Source organism: Cataglyphis hispanica, chromosome 15 (genome assembly GCF_021464435.1).
Source record: "Cataglyphis hispanica isolate Lineage 1 chromosome 15, ULB_Chis1_1.0, whole genome shotgun sequence".
In the NCBI taxonomy this organism is placed as follows: domain Eukaryota; kingdom Metazoa; phylum Arthropoda; class Insecta; order Hymenoptera; family Formicidae; genus Cataglyphis; species Cataglyphis hispanica.
The window spans coordinates 4,381,730-4,404,688 of record NC_065968.1 but is presented as its reverse complement, the minus strand read 5'-3'; the positions used below and the strand labels follow the sequence as shown (position 1 = coordinate 4,404,688).

Here is a 22,959-nt window from a genome sequence, read left to right as displayed (position 1 = left end):
CTCGCGCGCGGATGTTCCCCCCCCCTCCCTCTCCGCGGAATCCCCCTCGCTCTCTATCCGCCTTTTTCTCATCCTCCCGAAGCGCGCCACCAGCCGCCACCACTACCCGCGCCCCTTTACGGGCCCTCGAGCCCACCACCGTTTACATTTTACTTTTCTAGTAGCGAATTAAAACCGCGTTCATGCGCAGCCCGTGGAAGGGCGTAATGATTTTTTGAGGGGCGAATCGAGTGGGGTCGCCTACGGTGGTGCACGGCTCGCGGCGGTAAGAGAGAGCGAGAGAGAGGGAGAGAGAGGGGGTAATAGCTCTGGGTGCTACTGTCGAGTTTAAGCAGGAGCAGGACGGCGCGTGCCGCGGCAAGGATAAATACCCGAACGAGCGAGCGAGCGCAGTTTTTGCTTCGTTAATGTTAACGAATGAGGGGTACATAATTATCGGGGAAACGGCGGAGCGGATCTCGTTTATCGATCTCAGTCGAAACATGCAGTGACCATTTTAAAATCTCGCCCTCCTCATTCGAAAACTGGCTAAATTTAACTTGGCGTTTCATCATCCTTCGAAATGACATCCGAAGCGTCGGTCGAATTTCTCTCTCCCTCTCTCTCTCTCTCTCTTCTCCTATATTCACAAATCCAAATCAGAGATCAATTTTTGCAATTTTCGCGCTCCCACAAGTTATTTCGCAATACATTCGAATGCGAATGATTCCCGAGATGATTATCTTAAAATTAAAGGCAACCTGGAGGAGATGTGGAGATTTCTCGAGCATCCGAAAATGCAAAGCGAGCTTTGATGTAACGCTTTCGGATGCTCGCGGCTCAGGCGCATCAACATTTTTATAGCTCGAGACCGGACTCGTTTCGCGGCGGCTACGCGCATTTTCGTCTCATGAACTGATTACGGCGGGGTGGAGCGCGCCGGAGCGGCGGAGAAAGAGAGAGCGAGAGAGAGAGAGAGAGAGAGAGAGAGAGAGAAAGCATGTGCGGCAGAGGGAAGAGACCAAGATTGCGGGGTACACGGGGAGAGAAACAGCCGCCGCGGCCGCAAGCATCAACCTCTCCCACCATGGCGCCCGGTGGCGGCCGGCTCTCTCGCTCTCGCACGACTCCGACTCTCTCACGCTCTCTCTCTCTGCGTACGCACTATTTTTTAGTCCGCACTTATTACGACAGATGTCTCATGCTCCGATAAAGAATAACGGCGGGCGAGCGGGAGCCTTCCCCCCGCATGCTAGTCCTAACCAGGCTCGGGAACAGCAGCCCGTACTTGGTGCTTCGTCGGCTCGTGGTGTCACTGTAACGCGCCGGTTTACGTTACGCACGTCTCTCCTTTTTTTTTTTTTCCTTCCGGCTCGTCCTCGTTCCCGCTGTCTCCCTCTGTCACACGTACTTACACATACACACGCACGCACACAAATATACGCACATTCTCTCTCTCTCTCTCTCTTCATCTCACTTTTAAACTCCTTAATCGTCGTCGCAAATTGGCAAGTCCCCGCTCCCGGCGACAGTGATTATGCCTATCGGTGTCCTCGTTCATCCGCGACCTCGAACTTGCAACGAGGACCGTTGTTTCGATCGCGGAGACGCGTAGCTAGACCACGGGGGACCGTACACGCTCTCCTTCCTCACCGGATCGGCACACGTGGTAGGTACATTCATCCCGGTCCAGATACATTCACTCGTGCCCGTCGGTCGTTATCGCCTTGTCTCGCGGTTGATTTCGTATTTTGCGGTCGAAATGATATCGACGAACGGAAGAGAGTGAAAGAAAGAAAGAAAGAAAGAGAGAGAGAGAGAGAGAGAGAAAAAGGCGAGGCCGAGATCCTTATGATGATTCCTCGCTCACCACTCGCTCGGTTCCTTTGTATGTGAAAACAACGGATGAGACTCTGCTCTTCGACGATCGCGACTGTGTAACAACATATATGTGTATACGAGTGCGCGAATGTATGCGTTCGGGAATATATGTGTGTATGTGTGTGTGTATAAATATGTATATAGAAATATATATATATATATATATATGCATGCGTGTGCTTTTGAGAGAAAGCGAGGGGGAGAGAGAGACGGTCGTCGCGTAAGAGTGACTTGTGCACGTTGAGTTGCACAAGTTGCGCGCGCGAGTAAACGAGAGGGAGGGTGAATGCGTACGCACATGTGCACGGTATGCGAGAGTACTGCTGTCAGAGACGAAAGGGTAGATCGGAAGCGCGCGGCATGGGAAATCTCTCTCTCTTTCTCCTTCTCTCTCATATGTCATTCTCGAAGAGTACGAAGAGAGAGAAAAAAAAAACACACACACACGGATGCTTTTCAGACGTAACGACGACGATAACGGGGGCATCGTCGGGATTCAGTCAATTGGTACCGCGCCGCGTATCGTCGTCGGTGAACGATGATATTTAACTGCGGGACACGTGCCGCACAGTGACAGCCGGTGCGGAGGAAAAGGATCGGAAGCAAGAGAGGAGACCGCCAAGACCGCAGACGGAACCAGAGGTCGGAGGATGGTGGTGGTGGTTATAGTGGTTTGAAAATCGGCGAAACGACACCGGGGAAGGGGCAACGCACGTGAGAGCGACTTTCTCTCTCTCTCTCTCTCTCTCTCTCTCTCCTCTCTCTTCCTCTCTCTGACCCCACAAGGTAATTAAACAAAGGGCGCATTCGAGAGCGCATCTCTCTAGAGTAAATCTCGCTTCGCCTGTATAGAGTCGTATAAAGTTACAAACAATTATTCCCGGTACGCGTCATCGCGGAGAGTGGAGGTAATCGGCGTTAGTCGAAGTGTTCGCTCGTAACTACGTCCAATTACGTTTTCCTCGTGAGAATTTATACGCGCGCTTTGCGATTTTCGCATCTTGTTGGATTTGGATGATCGTGACGTTTGAATCTATTTTTTTAATTAAATATTCACGCGCGAATTAATCGTCCTTTGGTAAAATCTCAATTAAAAAGATATCTTATATTTATCGAATGTTATCCAAAAATGTACGATAATTAACGCGAAAATGATTATCATATTTGTTCGCGATAATAAATTAGCGGCAATTGACTACATTTTTTTAAATAGATATAGCATGTAAAACTTTGAATCCAAAGTCAACAGATTGCATCGCTTTTGACTTTGAAAAATTAATCTTGATAGAGCGAGAAAGGCGTCATGTGTTCTGTCATCGGCGCAGGTTGCAATTGTGTGAGCCACGTGTGATTTTTAATTAATAAAGGCTACACTTTTCTCTCTCGATATATTCGTGATAAAAAAATTTTACCAAATAACATTATTTTTTTCTCGGCGGTGCTTTATCTTGTTGCATGTGTTTTTTTTTGTTTTTTTTTTGTTGCATGTAATTTTTTGTGATATAGAATTCGATTTTTCGTATCCATTTTATATAATTTATAAAAACTCTGAACTAGCCGAAATTATGCCTGTTTCATTCTTTGTGATTCACGCAATCGTGCATTTATTGCGAGTCGTCGGATCTTGACCGATTCATTACGCGAAACATAAGGAACGGATTACGTCGTCTCGTTTCTGTCTCTCCCTCTCTCTCTCTCTTTCTTTTCCCCTCCGTTTCTGTCTCGTTTAATGCACACATCGTCTTATCGCACACGCACCGTCGTCGTCGCTCGCAGAATTCGTTATTGGACACTCGACGCGCTATTCTTCTCTCCTTCTCCGCTCATGTACCACAAACACACGCGTACACTCGTCTTCTAAACGTATATTATCGATTAGAGGTGTATCTCTATTGAAGAGAATAATAAAAAAAATCCCTTCCCCTCTTTCGTCGAATCTTCCATCCATCTTTCTCTCGGTGTCTGTGCGTGTCATTCAATATACCCGCCACCATCCTCTCTCTCTCTCTCTCTTTCTCGCGCTCATCCTTTTCCGTATCCTCCGTACTCTCTCTTCTCACCCCCGTTACCCCGTCACATTTTCTCTTTCCCTCGTCCTCCGTCTCCACCGCCCTCTCCCTCTCACTCTCATCGTCCCGTTCTCGTAACGGCGACGACGATCGCCGGCTTTTCGTACATTTTCGTGCGGCCTCGCGAGACGGGAGGGAAGCGCGGCGCCTTCTCCGCGAACAGAGTCGCACAGTCGTGACGTGACGTTTTAGGGGTTGGTCGGTCGCTCGGCTCGCTCGCTCGCTCACGGTATGCGACGAGGAAGGAGCCTGCTCGTTCGCGGCGCCCCCAGTTAAAGTGCAAAAGATATCGCGTCGTTGCCACCGCCACCGCCACCGCCACCACCACAGCCGTTGTCATCGTCGGTGTCGTGCTGCCGCGCGTTCTCTTTGCGCGATCTTCCCTTCTACACCGTGGCATGTGACCCGATGAACAATCCTCGTCTCACGATCGTCGATCGCGATCAGGATCTCGCAGACATCGGTATTCGCGTAGCACGCGGATGAGCCGCGGATCCCGCGCGCGCGGCAAGCGCAAAAGTCGCGACGCGCTCGATCCTGCCTCGATCCTTGTCACTCTCACGTCTCGTCCCTATCCGTCTTCTGTCTCCGTCTGCCGCTCCCGTTCCCGCTCGCGCTCCACCGTCCCCGTTTGATCGCGATCACTTTCGGTGTGGCCGACAGTTCGGGCGGCGGCGTGGGGGCGGTGGTGGTGGTTGGTGCGCGCGATGGCGGGAGAGGAGGGGTAGGAGGATGATCCACACGCGCAGGAAGGAAGGAAGGAAGGAAGGAACGACAAAATCGTTTAGTATTTATTTCAAGTGTATTTAGCGATATCCTCTCTCGCTCGTACATCTCCTCGCGCGAATCCCGTTTTCGCGCGCTACGCCAAATATACGCGACGATACACCAATCTATATCCCACTCTCGCGATCTCAAGCGCGTTGCCATACGCGATTGTCGATCACGCAGGTGTCACGCAGGATTCGCCGGGATCGATCGCGTAGGATTAGATCCTCTCACGACGCCAAGAGGTACTCGTCGCGCGAATTCGCCGCCGACTTTTTCATCGTGAGTGTCAAAGTGTGCTCGGCTCTTATTTTTTTTTTTCTCTCGCCGAGATAATCGAGCGTCGTCTCGCTACCGTCGTCGTCGTCGTCGTCGTGTATTTGGCTCGTTGTTTCGGTCATTAGCTTACGCGGCATGACGGCCGATACGTGTTCCTTCGCGATAACGCGTCCGGATTCGACAGACTGTGATTCGCGTTTGGGTTGTCGGTCGAGTGTGCCTTGAGGAAACTACCCGCGCATTGTGAGAAGCTCTCCTCTGTCAGTCGTATATGTGCGTGTGTGTGTGCGTGTGTGTGTGTGTATGTGAGAAGGTATATCCGTCGTATTGTGAAAGGATCTTTCCCCGGCGGAGATTTTTTGATCGGACGATCGATCGATCGATCGCGTGTGCGAACGTGTACCGCTTCTCATCTATTTTGACAAGAGTGCGATACATACAGTACAGTAATAATATGTGACATATGCAATTTCAAAGATTCGTCCCGTGGTATTCCCCGCGCTCTCGCATAATCACGCTGGCCATTATTCACGGTCCGTACGATTTTCCTGCCCTTCCTCCCCTCCCCCTCTCGACCCCTCGCGACCCTTGCCCCCATTCTCGACGCTGGTATGTGTAAATTGTGTAAATAGTATATAACGCCATTCGTTCGTCCCGCCGGCAATGAAGCGAACGACTAGTCGTAAACTGAAAGTTGTATTTTTTTTTTCCTTCGCTTTATCAACGCAAACCAACGAGCGCGAACGTACGAGAGTTCCATCGCGCGTTTTTGTCTGTTATCAAACAATGTTTGGTGGCAAAGTTATCTGTCGGATTCGTCACATGTAATTTTAGCAGGATGCGATAGCGATACTTTAAAAATTCGTGGAACACAACATCTATGCACAATATCTATGCGCGTAGAGAGATCAGTACGATTAAGAAAGTAGGAGATACACAAACGTTTCTCTCTCTTTCTCTCCCGTTGCTGATTCCGTCTTGTATGTGGTTTTATTTACTTTTTTTCTATTGCGCGCGACTCGGGGAAAAAAAAAAAAACATGCGTGACCGGAACAAGTTTAAATCGACGAGATTCACGTTATCGATACACGATATACGATAATTCGGTGTATAAAAATAGATTCTCCCGTTTTCGTTATGCAGATTCTGTTACTTTTAAAAGCAATAAAACGGCGTCGGCCATGAATAATTATCGTTTTCGATTTCCCGTCGCAGAAAATACGAGACCGCTTTGCCGCTCGTTAAATGCTCCAGCTCATCATTTCTCCTAGTTTTGCGCCGGCACACACACACACACACGCACACACACACACACACACACACATACACACACACACACACACTCACGCGCGAGCGTTCTGTAAATTTGTTTTTAGATCTTTTTTTTTATCATTATGCTAAGATAACACTATCAGCGTACATTTAGTGCTCCCGCTTTTATAAGTAGCGGAGAATTATTTAATCAACGTATTCTCTCTCTTTCTTTCTCCCTCTCTTTGAATTGGCTCCAGCTTGACGACCTATTTTCCCGTATAGCGAAGCGGTAATTTGCACAGTGTGCGCCTCCTAGATTTTATTCCTTTTAATCGCCCTTTACCCGCTTTGTCTTTTTGGGCAAATAAACGTGTCTATCTTTGCCGTTTCGCGGCAAGTTCAGCCACGCGATATTTCCACTTCTTCCGCGGCATTTCGACAATTCGTTATGCCACTCTATTGCCGCTTAAATATAAAGATACGATATATACCTTTATGTATCTTACATAATATTATTTTTAATTATTTATACGATTACGCGGATGTAAAGGAACATAAAAACATCTCCATTCGCATCATCACGTTATGCGCGCTTTTGTTGTTTTTATATAATTAATCTTTTTTTTTTTTGCACAATTTCAATCTGCCAACTCTCTTTCCTAAGATCGATAAATCTCTCAATTTTATATAATTTAAATCTCGAATTATATAATCGTAATAAATTTACATTTAGAAAAATGATGGATTATTGAAAACTAACTTTTTTCTCGTTAATAGATGAATTAAAAAGATGCGTTACATAATGCAGGAATAAATTTTCGTATATCTAATCGCTTGCGTTTCCCTCCGTTCTCGCAAATTTTTTGTTTTCTTTTCTTTCTCTTTTAATTTTATAGTCAACCTTTTAATTTATCGCGGGACATGCAATTGCGATTCAGATATCAGTCGAATTATATGCGTACATGTTGCAATTGTGTTTTCGAATGTCGAAATTGAACTTATCTAAAATTATCAGTTTACAAGCTTATCGATGTGCACTAGCCGGGTCGTAGCCGAAAATTCAATTACACATTCGCGCGTCGCGCGTTTAATAACGCTTAGCGGGACAAAAGCTCCGCCGTCGTCGCGTTTAGATCCTAAGTGATCTCCTTCCGTTTTCGATCGGTAGCGGCAGCCGTTTACTTTCTCGTTGCAGGTGAATAGACACAACGATGGTAGATACACAACATTTCTGTCTGCGATGGAACAATTACCAGAGCAGCATAACCTCGGCGTTTGAAAATCTGCGGGACGATGAGGACTTTGTGGACGTGACGCTGGCCTGCGACGGCAAGAGCCTCAAAGCCCATCGCGTCGTTCTCTCCGCCTGTAGCCCGTATTTTAGAGAATTGCTCAAGGTAAGACTTCTCTCCCTCTTGTGTCGCGCTGAAAAAAAAAATATATATATATAAGAAAAAAAGAAAAAGAAAAACGCTCGCGTGAATTTTCTCTATACAAATTTTTTTTCTTCGCCGTTTCAGAGCACACCGTGCAAGCACCCAGTGATAGTGCTCCAGGATGTAGCATTCAGCGACTTACATGCCTTAGTGGAGTTTATTTATCACGGCGAGGTGAACGTGCATCAGCGTTCTCTCAGTAGTTTTCTAAAGACCGCGGAGGTCCTCAGGGTATCGGGCCTCACGCAACAGGCCGACCAAACTGACAGAGACGAGGTAACGTCTTCGGGGGATACAATTACGGGGATTGAAAGCGCCATGTAATTCCAGTGTATGTGCGTGTTTCGGGCTTTGATGCTACCGGCATCGATGGTTTCTGTGCTTATGAGTGACACTGAAAGTTTAACAGCTGGCGTAAGATTTTTTTTTTTTTTCTTTTTTTTCTTTACAGAGCTACGTGTCTGTAGCGTCAGAAATCGAGCACGTCGCAATTACATGGCTTTGAACCTCGGCAGGAGTGTACTCGTGTGTTGTGTGTAGTAAATTCCTCGTATACGCACGTATTGTATGTATACATGTATTTACACACTCACGTGCGCGTATCGCACGTGTACATATAAACACATGGCCGTGTAACGTCCTTCGTATGTATATTTCGAAAGCTCGAATAATACATATCTTACACACATACGTTATCGGCAGTAGACATTACTTTGGGCGAAAAGCTTTCGCGCGGTATCTCGTGATGCGAAACGCGTCTATCTTAATTTCAAATTCGTAATTGTCATAGGTCAATAACAAAGATAAAGCGGCTCGTCCGATTTGCCCGTGAAAATCGTACATTCGACCGAAAAGTATCTTGAATACATTCAAGATCTCCTCAAATCTCTTCAATTTGTAGAGTAAAACTGTCATTTCCAATCCAAACGATTTGTCGATCGATTAAACGTCAAATCCGGATGCGAGCGATATATTTGGCTACAATCTCGATAATTACATTCCGTCCATACACGTTTCCCGTATAGCCGATATAATTATCATCTATCGTTCCCGTTTGGTTTTTCGTTAACAGCTGTCGCATGTCCGCGCACTGGCAGCCGGCGGCAATCACCTGCCGTTCCACGACAAGACGGAGGAGATCGCCTTTCCTCGTGGCGGCTCGCCGCCCACACCCGTGACCCCGACGCCGACCACGGTGCAACAGTTACTGCGCCGTGCCCAGATACGCCGAGAGAGACGCACTCCGGATCCGCACGATGAGACGGCCAAGAGACCGCGGGTGCCGTCGCCGCCGCTCAACAACAACGACGCCACGCCCACAGACTTCTCGATGGTCAAGAGCAATCACCTGTCGACCAAGGTGGAGGGCAACGGGTTGCACGACGAGAACAGCCTGGTCGAGGACAATATAAAGTGCGAGCCGTTGGAACTTACCGGCGGCAACGGCGGCGCCAACGCCGGCAACAACGAGGACTCGTCCGATTCCGGGGCCGCGGCCTCGGATCGACCGCCCGCGTCCGCGAGCAGCAACGAGCACGAGCCGGAACCGGAACACACGTCCGGGGCGCAGAACTTTTTACCGGAGAGCAAGCTCTTCACGTCCACCCCCGGCAGCTTCAACTTCAGCATGGCGGCGCTCACCACCGATCACACCCCATTGTCAGGTACGTTGGAGGCGCGACGATTCCAAGACGGGCCTGTACGCACAAATCAATTTATGCCATCACTTTATGATACTATAATTTATTCGTTTTAATCATTTCGAGATTGCCTCATCAACATTGTGATAAAAAATTAATACTGTACACATGTCGCGTTTTTTCTTTTTTTCTTAAATAAAATTACGTTCAATGTTTCGCACTAAGGATCAAGCGATTTGTCTTGCGTAGAATTTTTTTCAGTATTACTTCCAGTATCATTTGCAAAAGTTCACGTAGTCGCAGCTTGAGTCAAGTATCGCTATTCTTTCTTCTCTCTCTTATAGAATTGTTTTATTTTGTATATTAAAAAAATATATATTTGAACTTTTTTTAATGATTCATATTTTTTGTTGAATATTATTTGTGCAGCTAGAGTTTTGGTTGAGAGATATTTGCATCGGCACTCACGATAGTCAATTTCCTCTTCGTCGCTTATCCTTGTCTCAGCATCGCGTTTTTCTTTTTCGATTGCGAAATTGCGTACAGGCCGTTGTTGGGTTTCTGCGCGCGTTTCGGCATCGCCGTTACTACGTGTGACGATAGTGAAATTTCCAGGATTGGGCCATGGGTTGCAAACACCGGACCTGGCGGGTACTTCGCAAGGTAAGAAATTTGTCTCTCTTCTTTTTTTTAGCTCTCTGCCCTTTCGAAATCATTAGAATTGCTTGAAAAAAATCGAGATAATCGATATATATATATATATATATATATATATATATACACATTATATATATATATATATATATATTATTATATACCACGCTCCCGCTGTATATTTGTGGCACTTGTTATTATCACGCGACCGTAGAAACGTCAATGTGCGTTCTTTTGATTTTTTTAAGGGCACTCTGCGCTACCTTATTATTCTTCTACTGACAGTCGATATATCGCGGCATCGCGCCTCGATCGTACGCGCGATGTAGCGGTCTCGCTCTAATAAAAAGTAACTAAGGACTTGTGCAATTATATCAAACTAACCAAATCACACACAAATTTTACGAGAATGAAAATGTTTACTGGTTGCGGTGAAAGAGCACTACTATCTGCTTGGAAAATTATTAAGTCTCTTCTAATTGGCATGCGTTCCAAAAATCATCGATATCATCATTACTATATGGCACCATATACGATTCGCCTACATTTTGCATATCATAAAAAAGATAATCATGTATTACGCGGAGCTGCATTTGGCTCCGCGATCTCAGAACGGGATACGATCGAGCTCGTGAGCTTTTAATTCTCAAAGCTCGTATCTTACAAAATTCGAAGCAAGTACGCTCGCCCCATTGTAACTCACGCTCGTTAACGCTCGAATATGCGCAATCGAATTAATTATTACACGCGGTTTATCTACGGTCCATAATATAAGTGATAAATCCACAACACCGGCATGTTTCGCAAGTGTGCTTTATTACGTTATACATTTATTACGTGGGAACGTCATACACACGTTTGGTTGCGTTCGATATGCTCGATTTGCTTGTATTTTAAAGATACTTTGATAAACGGAAAGATTTACACAATTTTTTATGTGCGGTGTAAAAAATGTAGAGATACATATGAGTTTCCTTCATTATTCAGTTATGCTTGCAAAAAAATACGGATATAAAGTGTTTTGGAAGAAAATTGCAAAAAATTTGCAAAAAAGGATTTATTATTCACAAGCGATTAAAAAAAAAAAAAAGTGCATAAATGTACGATAATTTCAAAATAGGACAAAGAGGTCTTTATATTAAAAATATATCAATTGGAATTGTTTCATGAAAATACTATTACTATATCGTGTTACGATTAATATTATAATACAAGATATTTTTGAATAGTTAATTTTGATCTACGACTTTGTAACTCTTTACGCGGCGGCGTAATTTTTTAAGTATATGCAAGTTTTATTTTCCAGAAAACTTACATCATATTTCGAGATATATTATACACAAATATATATATTGTATAATAAAATGTACTTTTATAAAAAAAAAATAAATAAAAAAAAAATTACATTAAAAAAACAATTTTAAATTGGATGGGATATTCAAAAAAGGCATGCATCTTGCATTTGTAAAAATCGAAAAATTTACTTGAAGCGATCTCTTTCCAAGACTACTTATACATCCACAAAATGTAATCGGGACCGTTTAACGAAGCGCAGTTACATGGGCGATGCTTTTGGTTATAATGACGATTTTATCGCGCGAAAATAAAAAAGGGAGAGTTGTACGCCGGCCGCAGCAGATACATTCGCTCAAACATCGAGAACCACCCGTTATTAATTGATATATTGGCACGACGATCGTAATTGGCACGGAAGAATTAATTAATTGAGTTGTACGAGTTTGGCATCATTATACATTATTCGGTACGTGGCGAAGATCGTTACCCCCGCGTGTTTGTGCGACACGTACTACGTAAGGGCTACATCCGGTCTTAGAAAGGGGTTAACGACGTTGCGGCTACGACGAGCTATGCCGTAAACGCGTGTTTTCGCATCTTTTCCTCGATCGAGAGCAACGATCAATGCGCCGATGCTTTGAGTATCTCGTCGATATACCTTATAAATATGCCGATTTCTCCGATAATCGATCGTTGCCACGCTTGTATCGCTCGACTGTATGTTGGGTATTGTTGTTTCCCCCCCGTATGTTAACGTTTTGCAATAGAATCAATATTGCGGCGATGATATCGCCGATATAACGTCGTCGCGATGTCTCGCTACGCGCAGGTGCGATGTAGAGAGAAAAAAAGATGCACAATCGCGATTTGATAAGATGCTCAAAATTTCATCGTGCAACTCGCGAATTTTTTATACGCGCATATACACATAATTGTAAAAGAGGATGTGATAGGACAACTATTTTTCTCTATATTACCGATAAAGGAAACTGTGCACATATATATGCATATATTAATAATGGGATTATTTCATTAATAGTTGTTTAAAAAACAAAACTGGAAAAAAAATATGAAAAAAAAATATTATCTTAAATTATGATATTTGTCGTACGATTTTTAATCGCCACGATTAAGAAACATAAACGAGGAATCACAAATGAGAGTACACATCGATAATGAAGCTGTAATAGAGAATCGTCGCAATATAATATATCGCAATAAAATATGCCATCGACTGTTTCGGAGACGAAGCTAGCTGCTTAATCGTCGGCGCGATTATGTGGCTCAAGGTGTGATACGGAGTCGTCCTCTCCGCGCTAAAGATAATGACGAATAATTACTTACGGGAACGAAGAATGTACTTGAGCGTGCGTGACCTTCCACAAGCGGATTTTGGCGGTGTTTGCGCGCGAGCGCGTTTAGGTGTACATTTACGCGTGTGTCGCGAGAGAGAAAGAGAGGAGGGGAGGATGGAAAAAAAATATCCGGACCGATCATGTGTGCGTTTTCGCGCCTCAGCTGGCACGGCGACGACGGCGGTGACAAGAACGAGTTGACGTCGTCATCATCGACCGCGACCGTGCAGGCTGACGCATTTTTCGCGCACGTGTATATATATATATATTTTTGCTAGGTTTATCCTTGGGAAAGAAAAGTTTGACAAATGCGCCGCATAATCAGCCGATCGGTCGGTTGTGCAAATTCAGGTGCGGCCTCGCATTGTCGATTAATATTTGAACGGCTGGTTTATACTAGGTTAGTACTGAAAAAGTTTATCTCGCGACGCACGCACAATCGGGAAGGGGGGAGGTGATGGGCAAAACGGAGGAAGGAGGGAGGGAGGGAGAGCGAGAATTCGGGAACCGCGTCGATAAGGCTGCAGATGTTATCCGCGAAATTCAAGGTCCCTCTATCTCCGACGAACAAACGTGGCCAACTAAACATTGGCCTAACTAAAAATACGACGACCTTGGTATGCCACTCACGTTCCTGCCACTCACTCTCTCCGCGAATCATTAGATACATTAAATTATATCTCGCCGGGTATATACGACGGCGACGACGAGTCGTGTCGTCCCATGTCGTCAATCGTTCTTCGACGTTCGAGAGAATGATATAATTCTTTTTCCTTCTCTCTCTCTCTCTCTCTCTCTCTCTCTCTCTCTCTCTTTCTCTTTCTCTCTCTTTTAGCTAGTTTCGAGGAGAAGAATATCTTGCGACATACCACGTGGTACTCGCATTCGCTATTGGCCAGTTCGATTTATGCAATGCGTTTACTCATCGACAGCCTTGCGCGAATCTTCGATCTTGTCGAGTAGACATCTCTCTTTTTTTACGAAAATTTAGAAATGTTTATTACATTTATACGCAAAGAGGTATTGGGAAAATTAACAAATCTTTCAATATGTACAGAGACATACGCGAAATATAGACTGCATTTGTAAAAAGTGCACGTGTATGTTGTGTAATTTCATTTGAAGTATCTAAGAATTTTTTACATAAATTTTTTTGAAATATTCTACTTGTATATGGTTTTATTCGAATAGATGATAAACGGAATGTAGTCTTCACGTCGAAGCAAATGATCATCGTCATGTTGGCAATATTTCAAAAGTTAAACGCGCCATTTACAGTGAATTGTCCTCTTATCGTACACTCGATCAATATTCACTACTAAAATAAAAATATTGCTTCTAGTTTTATATTCAAATATCCGCGAAACGTTTGCTCGAGAGAATCAGACATGGTAATATTTTTTTTAGGAGGGGAGGGGCTTAATCCAGCCTTTCATTAATTAATCGCGTGGTTTGTCGCGTAAATATTTTCGATATAATCTCTTATGTAACCTTGTAATCAATTTTGAATCATACTGAAGATCTCTTTGTTTCGTTTTACTGCAAGTATAAAGCAAGTAATAATTAATCTGTTAATTGATGTTAAATCGATATTTTTTAAAATTAATTCTTTTAAATTGATATTTCTTTAAAATTATATCTTATTAATAGCATTAATTCTCGGATTTATCATTTACTTCTTCTAAGCGAACCGGATAATAGCAAGATATTCTCTTATCTTTTTTTTTTAATTTACTTTCATATATATATCTAACTTCTCGAGAAAAATTCTATTTTGTGAGAGAGGCGATATTTTGAGATGCTAAGCGGCGGTGTGGTTTATGCGCGGGAGAATCTTAAGTTCAGCATGAATTCGCATGTGTTTAGAGAGTGTAAAAAGTAAAATATATTAACTTCTAAAATAGCACCGTTCAAGGAACGCGACTAAAAAGCCAGCTATAAAAGTCTGTGGAAAAGAGAGGAGGGAGGGAACGGGGAGGAGAGGACGGGGCGGGGACATCAAATCTGCGTACATTCTTTCGCCTGATTTTCTCTCGTGAATGCGTATTCTCGTCCGCTCAATTTATTTCTCGTAAGATGCGCTTAAAGCGAGGCGGCGTCGTGGCCGCCGCGCGTATCGGAGAGAACGACCCAAGTGCTCCGATTATTTTCCTTCTTTTTTTTTTTTTTTCGGCTGCAACACTTTTGTAGAGAGGCAGATAGGTGGTAATCTGTCGCGGAGCTTAGCGCGGCATAAAAATATCGATTGCGAGGTTGAATTCGAGCGCGGTTTATCTTCCTTCTCTGCTCTTGTGTATCAGGAGGCGTGGCAAAGTCTCGATGTACCGGTACTAATCAAATATGTGTTCTATCGCTTTTTAACACTACATAGAGAAAGAGAGAGAAAGAGAGAGAGAGAGAGAGAGAGTATTTTTTGCGCATCTTTTTTTCCGCAGATAGTCGATGATTTCTTGTCAACGAGAAACTGAAGAGACGCTCCGAACTTTACGCACAGTTTGTCTGTTGTCTTATATCAGCTTTCTAAGCGATGTATAATAAATAAGCGTGTATCGATCCACAAGGTGAACCACCGTGGCTTTCTTCGGAACACTACGCTTTATTTCTTAAGTTATGTCTTGAATTCGTGGAATTAAAAAAGCGAAGGTATCTTGTATCAGTTATATGAGAATGAAAAATTTCGCGATAGAAGCTGAATTTAAAATGCGTTTACTAAAATCTGTTTGCCGGACAACCTGTCGTTAGCTTCGTTTAATTTTGTCTCCAACAGATTCTAAAATCTAGAAATTCGCGACTCGGACGCAAGTGTTTCGCTAAGTTCTAAATATATATCGCATATAAGCGCCCCGATCGAATTCCCCCCCCCCCTTTTTCTCCCTTTTTGATTGCGATCGCTCGCATATGTGGGTCGCGCGTTTGCCTTTTAAATCCTTTTAAACGTGTTATCGATGCTGAGAAATTTTGCTTGCGTAATGTTTCACTATCCGCCAATCCGGACGTCGCCATCTACCGAAACGGCGAAATAAATGGTATGCTAAATTTTGTAGTTAGCTAGTATGCCGAAATGATATGAATTTCACTCGTATAGGTTTGTTTACTCGATACCAGGGAACATCTCTTCTCTCTTTCTATATTTCGCCCCTCTTTATATTATCTTCCCCCCTTTACCATTCCGCCATTCTCCATTTCGTCGCTGCCTCGGTAGCTACGATTGTGTTGGTGCAGTGACTCTCATTTTTTTGCAACCGCCCATAAATTCCTGCCGTTCATTCATCCTGTTACGCGTAACACGTGTGTCACGTTTGGAAAAAAACGACCGATGATCTTTTTTTAACGCGCTGTATCGAAACATGTGATAGGAACATTTCTTATGTACGACATATATCAAGATTGGTTCCATACAACTTGGCCTAAATGATTTCTAAGCCAACGTGATTATGTAGAATTAATATTGTTTCAATATCGTCGATATGATAATTAAAAATAGCGTTGCTATTTGAAAGAATTTTACATTATATTTTAAACTCAATTTTCAATTTGCCCGATCATGCCCGATATGATCTCGCTCGGGGTTATTGGATAATCGATTTATCGCCTGCGTATTAAGCCTCTTAAAACATTTATATCCCAATATTCGCAATTTGAAATATCCTTCTAAATCTTGACAATTTTACTCGCAAAGATTGTTTAAATCTATAAAATCGTATATGAATCTCTCTATTTAAATTATCCGCAATGAATCGTGCCCTTTATACGATACTGCGCGTTTAGCAAGGAGAGAAATCCCTCGTCCCTCGTAAAATCGTCGTGGTGTGCCCGCGAGTTTTGGAACCCATGTGATTATGCGCAAGCCTAGATTAGGGAACCCCTGTCGGTATTAACGTACCGTATTCTCGAATGGACGCGCGGCGCCCGCCAAGGCCAAACGAAAGTTCGCTCTCCGAACCAAATCCGGCAGAATTTTTTTTATCTATAATACGTACTTATCGGGGACGCCCAGGTCTAGCTGCTTGTTTTCGCCTGCGCTATTATCGATGATGAACTTGAGGTGACCTCGAAAGCTGCGCAACGATACGGGTATATCGGTGTCTGTATTAAGTGCGGGGGCGGAGGACAAGGCAAGCGAGGAGGAAGAGAGAGAGAGAGAGAGAGATTCGGGGGACGAACAGTTAGAGAAATGTCGGGGCGAGTGGAGAGGGGGTAGGGGGACAAAGGCAGGAAACGGAGAGGTGCAGAGGCCACGACGATTGCACTTTCGCTCTTGTATATCATTCGTCGCCTGTGATCTTTCCAACAAATCTGCCAAACAAGCATTTCTCTCTTTTCCTTGTAAATATGTCGATTAGGAAGACATATCGATCATCAATAATCGAGATACGAAAGAGCTATGTCACGCTATTAGTCGGTGGTATAATGCAGATGTTTTGTGATCGTAAAGAAATGACGATTCCAGCGCGCGATTATTATCACTAATATATAGATTATTTATTCAGACTTTCCTTAATGTTATCGGCGATTATCTATTCGGATCAATTCTTTTATCTGAGATTTTTGGGAGGGGTATATACACGTATTGGCAATATATACAAACGCGGTGCAATCTTTAAATTTGTACACATCGCGGATTATGATAGCCTTGGTCAAGAATCGTCGCTAATATCGCTCATCTATAGGATGAAATAATCAAATTAAAAATAATCGAGAATATAAAGAACCTGCAATGTAATATTTTTGACGATGCGACACATTGTCGTACTAATAAAAAAAATAGTTGTATAATTCTTATTTCATAAAAAAATATCTATTAAAATGAATATACGTGGGCAAGTCAAATATGAACCAGACTTTTTTCAAAACATTTTATTTAAGCAAAATATTTTTAGCGCACACCTCAAGTCATTTTTCTACATAGTTTTCAAAATCTAAGCATTTGTCATCGGATTGACAGTTGTTTTTTTATTTTCGCGTCATAAAAAGTAGTGGGACATATCTGAAGCTAATTCTGCACGAATCTTTTTTATGACATAAAAATTTAAAAAAAAATTATCGATCCGGTGGCAAAAATGCTTAAATTTTAATGAAAATTATGTAGAAAAATGACTTGAGTGTGCACTAAAAATATTTTGATCGAATCAAATTTTGGAAAAGAGACCGGTTTATATATTTGACTTTTGATTTCGCGTACGCTTTGCATCGTGCGTACATTATTATTACCGAAATGATGGATCTTGACGAGACATTTACATAACCGAGCGCACCTTAAATCGCTTCAATATATTTCTCCAAGTTTCGCCTGTCGAATAATCTATATGTAGATTAGCGCGAGGCAAAGAGCGCCGGCAAGAAAGTGCAACTGGCTTATAATCGCGGGTTGTGCGTTTGCGCCTTAGAGAAGTGTCGACGAATGCCTCCTCGCTAAGAATAGCGATGCACAATCTACATGAGAAAACTCCGAGTCGCTTTGTGAGACATGTCTCTCGCGCAACGTAAAACATGTTCTCTCCGTTTGTCCGAACGGGTTTTTTTTTTTGGAGGAGGGAGGGGAAGAGAGAATAAAACGCGCCCGCCGCGCACACACAGCCTCAATGTCCTCGTTTCTTGAACGAGTGTAGAAAAAAAGAAGGAAAAGATTCGCTTGTCTATCCGGCATAATGCTTGCCTATTGCGGCGACACCCCGTCGCTAGGGGCACGAATATTGTGACGTCGAGTCCAAGAACGGGTTACTTCTCGTTTCGTGATGATTTTTGTACGCGCGTGTTTCACACACAAGCTGCCTATCTTGAAACACTAAATTTTAAAACTGCACTCTCTGTGTGCAACAAGACGGAGAAAAAAATATTCCATGCACATGTCAAAAACAGCGGTGCGATTTCTTTAAATTTATACAGATGTGGATTACGATGGCTTTGATTAAGAATCGTCGTTAATATCGCTCTTCTAGTTGAAAATGAAATAACGAATTGAATTGAAAATTATTAAGAATATAAAGAGCCTACAATGTAATATCGTTTGACGATGTGACACATTATTGTACTAAATAAATAAAAAAAATAATTATGTTACTTTTTATTAATAGTTATATAATTATTTCCGGGACTATGATTATGTTTGGAAAAAAAATTATTTAATTGCAACTATAATTGTTCGAAAATTATGTCTGGATTAAACTTCACCGATTACCACTAATCTGATCGTACTCGAGACTTCCGTTGATGGTAATTTATCGTTAGATTAGATTAGATAAAATAAACTAACCAAGATATTCGCGTGACGTAGTGATTTAAAATTCTCAAACGCGTCCAATTTTCCGTCCCGATTCGCTTTTTACCTGAAGCGAAACGACCTATCGATCGTAGTCGGCTCTCTCCCCGTGCTTAGAGTCAACATCAGTCATAATACAACATAACGGTATACAGAGGTTATTAAGAATAATACACATCCTATATATCTTCTTCTTCTCGTTTGTATCGCGAGGGGGAACGCTTTGGGGAGAATGCGGGGGTCCGGGAGGCGCGCGCGCGCGCCCGGCAGGATTATGAGGGGTACGAAACACGAAGGGGGAGGAAGGGTGAAGCGGAGGACCGACGTGGGGTAGCGTTGCCACGGGTAACCGGCTGGGTAAAATCCCGCAAAGAAGCGTCGTGAATACCGCCGCGCTCTCTCCCGTTGACGACGATCGTTTGCGTCCCGTCCTTCAACGGATGTGTTACTTACCTTGTGTCAAGTTTGCCGATGCATCGGTTATCCTCGATAGATTTAAAAAGCCGGGCCGATCATCCAACCTCGAACTTAAACGGCTCTATCCTTCTAGATTTTTACTGGAATACAGCGAAAAAAATGCGGGGAAATAATTTAATCAAAGTTATACCGTAATACCTGAGAGCTATTTATGACAAAAAATCACGGATGTTCAAATAAACGCCGAGTAAAAGCTGGCTCCCAAATCAATTCAATGCATATTGCATCTGCATTGCTATTGTCAATCAATATCGCATTGGATTGACTTGTCATAATTACTATTCAGTCAGCGGCTTTTATTTAGCATTTTGACTCTATGACTTTGCTGTCAAAAACGAAATTATAAATTTTAATATAACAATCTTAGTAAATTTTTTTTTCCTATTGAACATTGTAGGTATAAAATTATGTTTGATATTACATAATTGTACTCTTTCATGTCGTATATTACATAAATAGAGTCTATTTCTTAATAATTTTTCGGGAATAAGATTTGTCAAGATCAGATTATCTCATTGTCTCGCAATTATCATTTATGACAAAACGTCGCTCTCGTCTATTTTCCGACTTTACATTAAAAATACATTGCCCATTTTTATGAAAACGTCCGAGTCCATTTTAGTCGAAAATTAACGCCAAAAATTGCAATTATATACACATATAATAGACAGAGAGATAAAGAGTGTGTATGTGTGTGAGAAAGAGAGAGAGAGAGAGAGAGAGAGAGAGAGAGAGAGAGAGAGAGAATAACTGTCCGTTTTCGTACCGAGCGTTGCTCGTTATGGTGCTCTAAATGATGTCTCGTGAATCCGGTTGGACTCAGCCCCCTCCTCTTTGGTTGCAGACCGGGAGGTCGCCGAGGAGGACGGGGGTTGGCAGTCCGCTATCAACATCGAGTACCAACGGCAAATACAGCAATCGAACCAAAGTGATACGGGCGCAGATCGGTGCGACGAGACGGCGTCGCAGGAGCAGCAGCAGCAGGAGCTGCCGATAATCGATCTCTTAGACAACATTAAAGATCAGATGGAGATCGTGCTGAAATCGGAGCCCGTCTCGCCGAGGATGGACGAGCTCGAGTCCTGCCTCTTGTCGAGTCACACGATCGAGGATCATAACGATCTCGATTCGCCGGCGCGCGACAATCGAGATCGCGACTGTCATCGAGAGAAGCAACGGCAACAACAGCAGACATCCGGAAGATCCTCGAATAATGACGCGGAGTCACGATGGCTGCGACCGCGAAACAGTTGCTTGCAAAACAAGCACGAGGATCAAGCTTCGCGCGTCCTCGTGCCCAAGGAGCAGGCTCAATACGCCAACCGCACCTACTGCAACTTGTGCCAAAAGACCTTCTCTCGCGCCTGGTCTCTACAAAGGCATTTGGCCGACACGCACTTCTACGTGCCGCAGTCTCTATCCTGCGATCAGTGCGGCAGGAGCTACAAATCGAGAAACAGTCTGGTTAGTCACAAGAGCCAGTATCACGCTAGAAAGGATCGTAAAGAGCACGAGGCTAAATGCGAAGTCACGTATTGAACTTGGCTGTTACTGATCTAGGACGAGTCTCTGTATCGTATCAGAACACGAACATGACGACTAAAATTATGACGTAACGCAAAATGTGCGTATGCTACCCTCGAAGGGATGGGGGAGGGAAGGGAATTTTACGGTCCACCGCTTGCCGATCGGATACAATCGCGTCGTATAAATGTGTTCTACTAATTAGTGTGTTATAGTTTACACTCTATCTCTCTATACCACTCATGTATTGTAATTATATCTCAACAGTATTGTGTGCAGCGAGATTTATTACTAGTCGTTCATTTCCCCTCCGACGAGGGATTACCTCGGTCGAGACCAAAGAAATCATCGGTGTTAATTCCTCGGCGCAATTTATATTAAGCCGTCAGTCATTTCGCCAATACGATATAATATACCATAGTTGTAGTATAGTTGTCGAGATTTCATAGAATGTATTTTTTTTTTTTTTTTTTTAGACGGGCATTATAGCACGAGCGTAAAATTCAGTAAAATTCAAATTTCAATATTTTAGACTCACAAATACAATCTCTATGTTTATTCACGATAATAAAAATACCGTAATCAGATATTACATTTTGCATCTATAATATCGAAATCTGAACTGATGAAAATTATGCCAGGCTCAATCTTTAATTTGATTTCTGTCTGTTTTGTTTCTTCCGTCACGTTACTCGAACTCGTATTCGAAAGACGAATATTTTATTATTAATATTTTATATAAAATTTTATTTTTATTTGATGTATGTCTAATGAAATATGGGTTTTTTTTTCTGTTATTCGTAAACCTCGCATTATTGAAAAAAAAAAAGAATATAATTTTATTTTTACTTAGAAATGTTTCTCGATATGAGATTAAAGTCTCTGTTAAAAATGATAAGCATTTAATAAACCGTATTAGGTACTAATCACACAGATGTTATTTGACATTACACTCCGTGACATTTTATCCGATACAGATTTTATAGTACGATGTTATTTCGATAGATTACGAAGAGAAGATTACATAACGTTACATTTCGCGAAGACTCGCGCAAACGTGTATTGCATTCGTTTCGATGTAGACAAATGCCATTGTTTCTGTGTATTCGTGAGATTTTAATTGCGTATTTAAAAAAAAAAAACCAAAAAGACGAGAGATCGCGCATTACCTGCTATAACGTAACGTAAAACCGCAGTATATCATCGGCTTAACGAGAAATAAGAGAGATGATTAAAAAAAATGAAATTGTGTTTCTAATGAGCGAGCGCTATCTCACGGCCTAAATATCGCGCGAGAAGAAAGAACTTCTGTGTTGGCTCTTTCGCCTTCAAGGCTACGCGAAAATACCATCAATCATGAAATATAGAGAACATTACGCTTCATCGCATCACCTCATTAGAAACCGATATCGCATTTGTGTACACAGCTCGCACATATCTCCACATTCTCGCGCATATTCACGTGCGCGTACACATGTACATATATATATATATATATATATATATATATATATATATATATATATGTATATGATACGCTCTATTTTGCTGTAAATAATATGCATATCGACATGGATATATCTGGTAGTCATGAAACACTAACTTCATCGCTCACGATTGTTCGCTGTGAAATCTTGAAACTGCTTGCGCTGTGTTATCCTAATTGCGTCCGAAAGGAGTAGGCGTCATGCGATGTGTTTTGGGAGAGAGAGAGAAAGAGAGAGGGGGGGAGAGGGAGAGACAGAGACAGAAGGAAGAGAGAGAGAGAGAGAAAGAGGATTGCTGCACGAATTTCGGAATTAAAAGAATTTTCCGAAATAGAGCGTCGTAATTATTACCATTGTCATCGTATTCGATCAGTATGACACTTCGACGGTACGTGTTTCAAAAATTTGAAAACTTTGATCGTTTCGTTTATACATAATATTAAATGTAATTAATATTCATTCTTTTAGAATGTGCAATCGAATAGAATTATTGCTATATTAGATAACACAGAAGAAGCGCGTATAAAGAATGATCTTACATAATATTGCCGACATTCTACATCTCGTTCTACATCTCTCTGACAATGTCGCTTCTACGTAA

The 22,959-nt window shown here is 42.7% G+C and overlaps 1 protein-coding gene across 21 annotated transcripts in view; it reads left to right on the top strand.

Moving 5' to 3' along the window:
- Nucleotides 1-22,959, top strand: part of LOC126854882 (broad-complex core protein) — a 70,058-nt gene that overhangs the window by 13,399 nt on the left and 33,700 nt on the right. For 4 of the 21 annotated variants that reach the window (XM_050602026.1, XM_050602027.1, XM_050602028.1 and 1 more), the window contains exons 2-6: nucleotides 2,321-2,574; nucleotides 7,426-7,627; nucleotides 7,751-7,942; nucleotides 8,739-9,330; nucleotides 9,910-9,969. In XM_050602026.1, coding sequence (XP_050457983.1) covers nucleotides 7,442-7,627; nucleotides 7,751-7,942; nucleotides 8,739-9,330; nucleotides 9,910-9,969 — 1,030 coding nt within the window. In that variant the 5' untranslated portion in view covers nucleotides 2,321-2,574; nucleotides 7,426-7,441. The other 17 variants (XM_050602029.1, XM_050602030.1, XM_050602025.1 and 14 more) reach the window with 15 other exon arrangements.